Source organism: Symphalangus syndactylus, chromosome 5 (genome assembly GCF_028878055.3).
Source record: "Symphalangus syndactylus isolate Jambi chromosome 5, NHGRI_mSymSyn1-v2.1_pri, whole genome shotgun sequence".
In the NCBI taxonomy this organism is placed as follows: Eukaryota; Metazoa; Chordata; class Mammalia; order Primates; family Hylobatidae; genus Symphalangus; species Symphalangus syndactylus.
Window position 1 is genome coordinate 31,000,339 of NC_072427.2, and position 9,598 is coordinate 31,009,936.

At 51.0% G+C, this 9,598-nt stretch overlaps 1 protein-coding gene across 2 annotated transcripts; it reads left to right on the plus strand.

Moving 5' to 3' along the window:
• The first annotated feature begins 657 nt into the window (after positions 1–657).
• On the plus strand, positions 658–6,583 carry FAM219B (family with sequence similarity 219 member B). Of its 2 annotated transcripts, none has more exons than XM_055277760.2 (5): positions 658–980; positions 1,202–1,289; positions 2,331–2,408; positions 2,850–2,898; positions 4,764–6,583. In XM_055277760.2, the coding sequence occupies exons 1-5, from the start codon at positions 767–769 to the stop codon at positions 4,929–4,931; spliced, it is 597 nt and encodes a 198-aa protein (XP_055133735.1). In that variant the 5' UTR covers positions 658–766; the 3' UTR covers positions 4,932–6,583. The 2 variants fall into 2 exon arrangements, with proteins under 2 accessions (XP_055133735.1, XP_055133736.1); XM_055277761.2 differs by having other exon boundaries at positions 664–980; positions 4,767–6,583.
• Positions 6,584–9,598: the final 3,015 nt, after the last annotated feature.

Below are 9,598 nucleotides of genomic sequence, written 5' to 3' on the forward strand. Positions count from 1 at the left end.
TCACAAGCACATCCCTTGGGGGCTAGAGAAGTCAAGAGCCCTGACACACAGCCTACCACACACAGACTCAGAGTGCACTTTCACCCTCCTTTTCAACGCCTATTTGCCTCACTGTACAATGAGTAGTGACATTGGCTCTATTTTTAAATGTGGAAACTGAGGCCTAGAGAGGGTCAGGTCCTGTCGAAGGTCACAGGCACCGCTTGGTGTTGGAAAGAAGGTGGGGTTTGGCGTCAGATGGATCAGCGCAAGCACTGCCTCTAGATGTGTCACCTTCACAAGGTTCTTTAACTTCTGGGGCCTGTTTCTTTTGCTAGAAAAGGTCGCTGATAACGCTTGTCCTCATATGACTCTTCAACCACCCAAGTCTGCTCTCTGGCAGCCCCGTATGTGGGGAGACCTCCAAGGAGACACTGCGAGAAGCAGAGTGCGGCGCACCAGGACTCAAACCGTGGGCGCCCGACCGAGGCACACGCGCAGCCCCACAACAGTATCAGTATTTAATTTCCACTAGAGACAAAACTGAGCCTAACCATCACCAGGCTCAAGCTACCTACCCCAAAAGCGAGAACGGAACTGCCCGACCCCCCGAAAAGAAGGGCGGAACATTTCGGCCAACTCCTCAGACTACCGAACCGGAGAGTTCCGGAAGGGAACCACCTGCGCCTGCGCACCGCCATCTTGTTAAAAGAGCCCGCTTCTCCCTCGGCAGGTCGCTTGTTTGCCACGGGCGGGGTTGCACCATCCGGCAGGGCGGGGCCCGGCCATGGCGACCGCGGAGCCCAGCGGTCGCGCGGTGCGGTTGTCTTCCCCGGGCCCCCGGCCCAGCGGGGCTCGGGACCGCGCGCCGGGAGCTGCGGGGCCACCCTCCGGGCAGATCGGTAATAGAGCCCTTCGTCTGGGGGAGCGCACTCCCACGGCCGTGGAAAAGCGGGGGCCATACATGGTGACGCGCGCACCCTCCATTCAAGCCAAGCTGCGTGAGTGTGGCCCGATGGTCGGGGGAGGTCTTTCCCTGGGCGGGCGGCCGCGTCCCCAGGGCGGGCTCCGGAGCTCCGCTGGGCCTCGGCCCCGGAGGGAAGGGGTTAGCTGCAGCCTGCTCTCGCCCCTCAAAATACGTTCGGAAAGAGCGGCCTCCCAGCCTTCGGGAGACGCGGCGGAGTGGGGAAGACCCGGCTGACCCGGGTCCTTTAACTTCCAGAGAAGCACCGGGACCTGGCCAAGGCCGTTCTGCGGAGAAAAGGCATGCTGGGGGCCTCGCCGAACCGCCCAGACTCTTCAGGGAAAAGGTCTCAGCAGGCGCCACCTCCTCTGTGCCAGCAGCTTTAGAGAAGGCTTTAATCCCCAGGACGGAGACAGGGTGCTCTGGTTTAAGGCCGAGCTAGCGATTCCCCTGATGCAACCTGTCAGGTTCACTATCTTTAAAATGGGAAGAGGAACAATCTCCTCTTTTCCTTTAAGGATGTGATAGGATCAGAGAAAGGGCTTCGGAATAAGGGAGTTCTGTGAGTGCACAGGCTCATTCACTAACATTCTCCTCCTCTGTTAGGGAGGAGAATGGTGACTGGAGTCCCCAGGAATGAGGACGAAGAGCAGTGTGGGAATGGCTAGACCTGTTTTTGTTTGTTTGTTTTTAACAGAATAGTAAACTCGGAGCTGCATAGAACCTTATTCAGTGCCTCCTTTTACAGATGAGGGTTGAAACTCGGAGAAGTGAAGGTTAACCCTAACCTTTTACTCAAAGACTTGCAGTTTTTGTGTCCTCTGATTAAATAAGTGGGGAGAAGGTGCTTTTCCTAGTTCAGGCAAGGGGAGGTGTGCTTTTTTCCAAGACCTATGAGAGGAGTAGAATACAGGCCAGGCGTAGTGGCTCACGACTGTAATTCCACCACTTTGGGAAGCCGAGGCAGGTAGATCACCTGAAGTCAGGAGTTCGAGACCAGCCTGGCCAACATGGTGAAACCCCGTCTCTATTAAAAATACAAAATTAACTAGGCACGCCTGTAGTCCCAGCTACTCAAGAGGCTGAGGCAGGAAAATCACTTGAACATGGTAGGCGGAGATTGCAGTGAGCCAAGATCGCGCCACTGCACTCCAGCCTGGGTGACAGGGCCAGACTCTGTCTCAAAAAAAAAAAGAATGAGGACGTACACACTCTGAGGCACTTAGCCAGGTACATGGAGCTGCAGGCAGTGGTGGCTGTGACCAGGGAGAAAGCAAGTCAGTAGTGCAGTTAATTCTTTCTCCTTCAGGGCGAGGACTCTGGCTATCCCTGTGAAATGCCTATGCTTTCATCTATGTTTGGTCTCTTCTCCCCCATCTCCCCTCAGGTCAGTGAAGTTTAACAAGGGCTATACTGCTCTTAGCCAGAGTCCAGATGAAAACCTGGTGTCCCTCGACTCTGACAGGTGAGTGCTCCCCTTGGAAATACCCCCTTGGGAAGCAACTTGGCTGGAACTGAAGATTGCCTGATGCCTTTGCTTGTTCCCTGTCTCCTCCAAGGCCCTTCATGTATATTCCAGGGCTGTTCTCTTCTGAACAATATCCCTTCCCAGGATGGCTTGGTTAGAAGACTCATAGGTAATCATGCTGCTCTAGAATTCGGAGCATCAATGTCCGGGGGATCATCCTGCCCTGTTATGTTTGCATTGTTAGTGAGAGTGACCCTGTCCCTGCCAGAACCAGTTGAGGGAACCAGTATTACTCAAGGCCTATTCGGGCTTGAGTTCTGTTGTGTGTGGCCTTTGCTTCACAAGTCTTCCAGATGCCCTCGCATGCTCTCCGCCTGATGATTTACAGCCGTGCGCCACAGGTACCTTCCGGAACTGACTGTTTTCCTCTTCTCCTAGTGATGGGGAGCTGGAATCCAGATACTCCTCCGGGTATTCATCTGCAGAGGCAAGTCCAGAACACCTTTCTGTGCAGGGCCAGGCTGCAGGCAGCATTACTACCACTGTCAAATGCTTGTTTGGTGCCCGTTGTGAGCACAGCACTGTGCCATACTTCTGGTCTGTTCTACGATCTTCCACTCTGCCCTCTTCCCCCGGTGGAGGTATAGGTGACCAAGGAGGGCTGTTGAGAATCGAGGAGACCATATAGACTCAGGGCTAGAAATGATCTCAGAAGTCATGAAAGCTGGGCATGGTGGTACATGCCTGTTGTCTCTGCTACTAGGGAGGCTGAGGCAGGAGGATTGCTTGAGCCCAGGAGTTCCAAGACCAGCCTGGACAATATAGCAAGACCCTGTCTCTAAAATAAGACCCTAAAATAAAGTCTTTTAGGGCACAGCTTGGAAAAGGAATCCTTTTGATAGATCCCAGCTAAGTGTTTACTAGTCTGTGCTTACTTGAATGCTTTTTGTAATGGGGTACTCACCACCTCCAAGGAGCCTTGCTACCCACCCTTCCCTCAACACACACAAAATTTTTTCTTTGAGTAGCTCTTAGAGAAATCTTCCTTATTAATCTGAATGGGTCCATTGGTCCTTGACCTGCTTTCCAGTGTCACACAGCAACTCTAGTTTCTCTGAGATCAGCATTTCTGTCTCTCCCCTGCCCATCTTCCACCAAGCTTGCTTTCTTCCAGACCAAACAACTTCTGTTTCTTCAGTTGTTCCATCTATGAAAACTCAAGCTAAAACACTCCTGGGATAGCCATGTGGACATTTTTCTAGAGTGACTGTCCCAGATAGAAACACAGGGATGTAAAATCCTGGGATTTGCAGCTCATTCCCTTTGACAGAGGTGAAGTGCTGGGGACATGACTCCACCACTTGCTTTTCTTACTCTCCTGGAAATCTTGGCTAATCTCTGAGTTTCTGTCACAGAGAATAGAGCAGTTTGCAAATTGTGTCCTCCTTAGATGTCTAAGTGTCAAAGATTGTGTGTAAGAGGAAGTCTTACACTTTCCCCAGCCTCATTTATTTTTCTTTTTCTTTTTTTTTTTTTTGAGACGGAGTCTCACTCTGTCACCCAGGCTGGAGTGCAGTGGCATGATCTCAGCTCACTGGAAGCTCCGCCTCCTAGGTTCGCGCCATTCTCCTGCCTCAGCCTCCCGAGTAGCTGGGACTACAGGCGCCTGCCACCACGGCCGGCTAATTTTTTCTATTTTTCAGTAGAGTTGGGGTTTCACCATGTTAGCCAGGATGGTCTCGATCTCCTGACCTTGTGATCCACCCGCCTTGGCCTCCCAAAATGCTGGGATTACAGGCGTGAGCCACCACGCCCAGCCTTATTTTTCTTATGTTTGGTGAACTGATGAAACCAACCAACAGATTCCACTTTGCAGGAACCCAGCTCTGCTGGCATCAAAGGATAAGTCTAAACAGCAGTGTGTAGACAAAACTGCTCACCACCCCCTTCCACTGTAACCCATGCTCTACTATGCTAGCCCATTGTTCTGTTATTATCCCATATTCTTCAGCCTTGATAGGGACTAGTCTGGGCTCCCAGTAGGAACAGTCAGAGCATTGATCTTCAAACATAATTGGGAACTTGATATTTATATGAATGCCTCAGGATTTAGTGAGAACAGATCCCTGGGGGTCACTGACAGTGAAGCCTGGACAGTACTAAGGCTTACTGCTGTCTGAGGCACAGGTAGGAGAAGGTGATACTTCCTCCTGTAGTCCAGGGATGTGTGGGGTTGGCCTGGGATGGGACATGGACAGGAAGCCCTGGTAAGGGAATGTGGTTCTGTCTTTTGGGTAGCAGTTATTTCTGCTTTGCATCTTGGCCTATAGTTCCCTCCTCTCCTTCTCTTAGCAGGTGAACCAGGATGTGAGCCGGCAGCTGCTTCAGGATGGGTATCACCTGGATGAGATTCCAGATGACGAGGACTTGGACCTCATCCCCCCTAAGCCCATGGCCTCTTCAACATGCTCCTGCTGCTGGTGCTGTCTTGGGGACTCTTCCTCCTGTACCCTCCAGTAGACATTACCCTCGAAGATGGGCCCTGCTCACCATGAGGCCTACAGAGCCCTGTTGGCCACTCATAGCTCACACAGTGCAGTGAGCACTGAAGTCACTGACCCCTAGAAAGTGACCTGCAGGTAGCCCTTACCTGTTGCTTCTCAGGCCAGAGGCCGCCATCTGGGCTGTGGGCTAATAGGTAGAATTCTGTAGTTTTCCTCTGCTGTTGGAGCAGAGTTTGGAGAAGTCACTTTAATAAGGGCAGGACAGAGAATTCTGGTTCTTATGGTGGGTGACAAAGGTGGCTAAGGAAAACACTTGTAGACAGCTTGACTGGTATTTGTCATAGTGCTTCAGGGAGGCAAAAAGGGAGCTCTTGTGCCCAGGCTGTGCTAGATAGTGTTGTATAGAGGCAGAAAATAGCACTTTATGGTTTATTATAGCTGGCAATCCAAAAAAGAACTTAACTGTTTGAGACCGGTTCGAGAAATTCCATTTGCTCTATTCTTCCTAGCTCTAAGATGGTTTGCAGGCTTGACCTTCAAGAGAGCATAGAGTGAGTCCTTTTGTCCCTCTTCAGGTTGCACCTGTCTAACTATGACAGGGATCATAGCAGGTTGCTTAATGACACAGCAGTATCCTGGCTTCCAGAATCCCTGGACCTGGGGCATCCCCAACTGGTCCAACTGTCCGGGTGAGTTTAGTGATTCTGGTTTGCCCTTCCCTAGTTAGAGAAAAACTGCTCCGACATGTTCATATTTATTTATTTGTATTTCCTTGGTCTGGGCGAGTTTCTTCACCCAGTCTTTGAGCTAAAGATTAGGTCGAAGGTACTGGGGCTGGCCCCAGAAGCCTGCAGTTTTTATTATTACCAGCAGAGGGAGCTACAGGGAGCAGTCCGGTGCCTTCCTATTTGTTTACTTTTTAAACTTTTGAGAAGTAGCAATGGTCTCGTGAGAGTGGGTATACAGCTGTGTGGGCTTTGTCCTAGACTGAGGCTTACAGACAGGAAGGGTAGGAGAGACCTAAGCCAGCTCCTAGACCCTTGCCTGAGGAAATCAGTCCACCAGTGTAGAGGGCCTCCCTTCACTCCCTTCATTCTATTGCCAGATTCTTCTGGTCACAGCATGGGCCTCACTGGATACTCAGGATTGGGCTTTAAGCAGAACTCTGGGTGTAACACAGCCTCTTTCAGCCCCCAGCCCAAACAGCAGAAATAGGCATAATTTCTGCTGTGACACCCCCTACCCACAAATTGGAGAGTATCTCTTGCTATACTCTATACCAAGCCTCTTTCTAGAATTTTTCCAACAGGTTTTGTTTTGTTTTTTGGCTTAACTCAGAACCATGGTGAGCGTTCTGCTTTGTTTTGTTGGAGACAGGGTCTCTGTCACCCAGGCTGGAGTGCAGTGGTGCAATCACAGCTCACTGCAGCCTCAACCTCCCAGGCCCAAGCAATCCTCCCACATGGTGAGCTTTGAATGGGCATAGACAGGGTTCCCAGCCCAATAGTCGGGATTGGGGTGTAGGTTCTACATGGGAAAGTATCCAGTCTCTTGCTTTACTCAGTGTCCTGTGACCACTAGACGCATGAGAGGGACAACACACTCTTTTCGCTCTACCACAAGGGGTGACTGGAAGATGAGAAAGTTTAATAAAAAGATACAGCCTTATTTGTTATTTGTCTGACAACCATCCTCACGATGGTAATCCTGTGAGTGCTTGATGGACATCTATCTTTGTGTTTTTCTCAAACCATGGAAGGTTGAGAGGAATATACAGTATCTGGGGGCTGACTTACTCTACTAGCTAGCAGCATCACAGCAGAGAGAGGACAGAGACCAGAGTCATGCCAGCTTGGGGTCTTGGGAAGAGAGGAGGCAGATGGTTACTCTGTTCTGGAATGGGACTCTGCAGCTCTACACAGGTGGCCAACATCCTGAGCACTTTGTGCAAATGCTTGTAGAGCTCAAGAACATCTCCATCCAGAACCCCTTCCCCATCTGCAGAGATTGTGTCCAGGCCTTTCTTGTGTCTGCAGAGGTGAAGTGCACATGTGGAAAGGGATCAAATGTAGCACAGTGTAAAGAAAGCGACACAGGTAGAGGGACCCAGTGTGTGCTGGGAGGTGGCTGCAGGAGGTAAGTATAGACCCACATCTCTGTTGGGGAGGTGGTCAGGGCAGAATGGCCTGGGTGTTTAGCAGCTGCTAGGGGTGAGGGTGGCAGGACCTGAAAGCCAAGGCCCTCTGCATTGTTGTAATAATCAGCTCTGGCATATTCAGCTGCAACTGTCCCTGAAGAAGAGGTTTCTGAGCTGGCTGACCCCATGTAGGAGGGTGTTACCTTGTAGAAAAAGCTGGAGGGACCTGGTGGGACAGTGCAGTGAGGCAGGGTAGAAATGGTCAGTTGTTTGGGGCCAGTGGCCACATACCAAAATACCACCAATGTGCCCAGGGCCAAACTGCCTTAATTCTGAGTGCTGTGTGTTCTGCAGGTGACAGTTTCCTGAGGAGAGGGGTGTATCCAGGCTTACCTCCCAGCAGGAGTGGTACCATATGGTGTTTATGTACTACTCTATAGAACTCTTGGCTTGCACTTCTACAGCTCCGTACATTTATAAGAATAAATGCAATCACACTAGTTGAGCTGTGTCTGTGTTGCAGTAGGATTTTAAAGGCCTTGGCCAGGCACAGTGGCTCATGCCTATAATCCTAGCACTTTCGGAGGCTGAGGCAGGCAAATCACAAGGTCAGGAGTTTGAGACCAACCTGACCTGACCTGCAGTTGTAGTTCCTGTCACCCCGTCTCTACTGAAACCCTGTCTCTACTAAAAATACAAAAAATTAGCTGGGTGTGGTGGCAGGTGCCTGTAGTCCCAGCTACTCAGGAGGCTGAGGCAGGAGAATCGCTTGAACCCAGTGGGCAGAGGTTGCAGTGAGCTATCGCACCACTGCACTCCAGCCTGGGAGACAGTGCAAGACTCCCTCTCAAAAAAATAAAAGTTAAGAATATCCTGGATATCCTGAAATGAAGAAATAGCTTAATAGCTGACTACAGCAATTCCTTCTGGAAACTCCCTCCCCTTTCTGCTGTTCCCACTGGGCACCACTTTCGGGCCTGTTTCATTGGACAGCATGAGTGAAATAGGCTCTTGCAAGTCACGTCTATAGAATGGGTTCCCTTTAGCAGACCTTTTCTTTCCAGCTCATCTTTATTGTTTGTTTGTTTGTTTGTTTGTTTGTTTGTTTTTTTCGAGACGGAGTCTCGCTGTGTCGCCCAGGCTGGAGTGCAGTGGCGCAATCTCGGCTCACTGCAAGCTCCGCCTCCTGGGTTCACGCCATTCTCCTGTCTCAGCCTCTCCGAGTAGCTGGGACTACAGGCGCCCGCCACAACGCCCGGCTAACTTTTTTTGTATTTTTAGTAGAGACGGGGTTTCACCGTGGTCTCGATCTCCTGACCTCGTGATCCACCCGCCTCGGCCTCCCAAAGTGCTGGGATTACAAGCATGAGCCACCGCGCCCGGCCATCTTTATTGTTTTTTAGCTGAAGAAAATTTGGAGGCAAAAAAACGCAGGAGATTTTTGAAGGTGGTTTCCTGGAACTCCATTGTATAGGGGCTCTAGTGTGGGCAGAAGCCCAGAAAGATTCTTTTGTATGAATTTAAACCTTTATCCCACGGGAAGGAGCCAGTAGACTAAGTGATTAGTCTGTGGTGACAGGATCTATGATTGCAGGTCAGAAACCTCAGCAGCAGCAGACAGCCGACAGCCTCTTGCAGGTGTGTGCCACCCCTGGAGCAGGCCATCGGGAGATTCCCTCGTTTCACACTTCCTGCCAGTTTAGGAAAGCTAACTGGGCTTCTCCTCACCATGAAAATTGTCTAATTCGGTTCCTGAGTCCCTGTAATCTGCAACAGCTGAGTATGTTCTAGAGAAGTGGTTGACAGTCAATAGTTTCAGCTTTGCAGGCCGTACAGTGTAGTGCAACTCTTCAACTTTGCCACTGTGGCTTGAAAGCAGCCAGACAGTATGGAAATGAACAGGTATGGCCAGAACTGGCCTGCCAGCCTGGTTTGCTGACCCCTCCTCTAGGGCCAGTTGAAAAACAGGAGCCGGGCAGGGCGCAGTGGCTCACACCTGTAATCCCAGCACTTTGGGAGGCCGAGGTGGGCGGATCACGAGGTCAGGAGATGGAGACCATCCTGGCTAACACAGTGAAACCCCATCTCTACTAAACATACCAAAAAAATTGGCCGGGCGCGGTGGTGGGCGCCTGTGGTCTCAGCTACTCGGGAGGTGGAGCTTGCAATGAGCCGAGATTGCACCACTGCACTCCAGCCTGGGCTACAGAGTGAGACTCCGTTGAAAAAAAAAAAAAAAATAGGAGCAAAGAGTCTTGCACTGGTAACTGGTGTATCCTTTGAGTCACCTTCTCTGTAGGGCTGCTTGCAAGCTATGCCTCTGGGCAGACCCAAGGCCTGATTGCAAGCTGTGCCTCTGAGGCCAAAGCTGGCTTTCTCTCCCACTCCTTCCGATACCAGCGTTCTGGAGTGTAGCCTGCCCACCCCCCCCAGGAAGCTGTATGAAATAGGAATAAAGCAAAAACTGGGGCATCATGCAGGGAGGGCTCTTTTGGCCCACATTAGGAATAGGTACCCCAAAGGCTGAGTGCTCATTACCCCACAGC

Coding starts and splice junctions, on each gene's coding strand:
- FAM219B (XM_055277760.2), top strand. CDS start 767: ATGGCGACCGCGGAGCCCAGCGGTCGCGCGGTGCGGTTGTCTTCCCCG. Junction 981..1,201: donor CTCCATTCAAGCCAAGCTGC/GTGAGTGTGGCC, acceptor TTTAACTTCCAG/AGAAGCACCGGGACCTGGCC. Junction 2,409..2,849: donor GTGTCCCTCGACTCTGACAG/GTGAGTGCTCCC, acceptor CTCTTCTCCTAG/TGATGGGGAGCTGGAATCCA.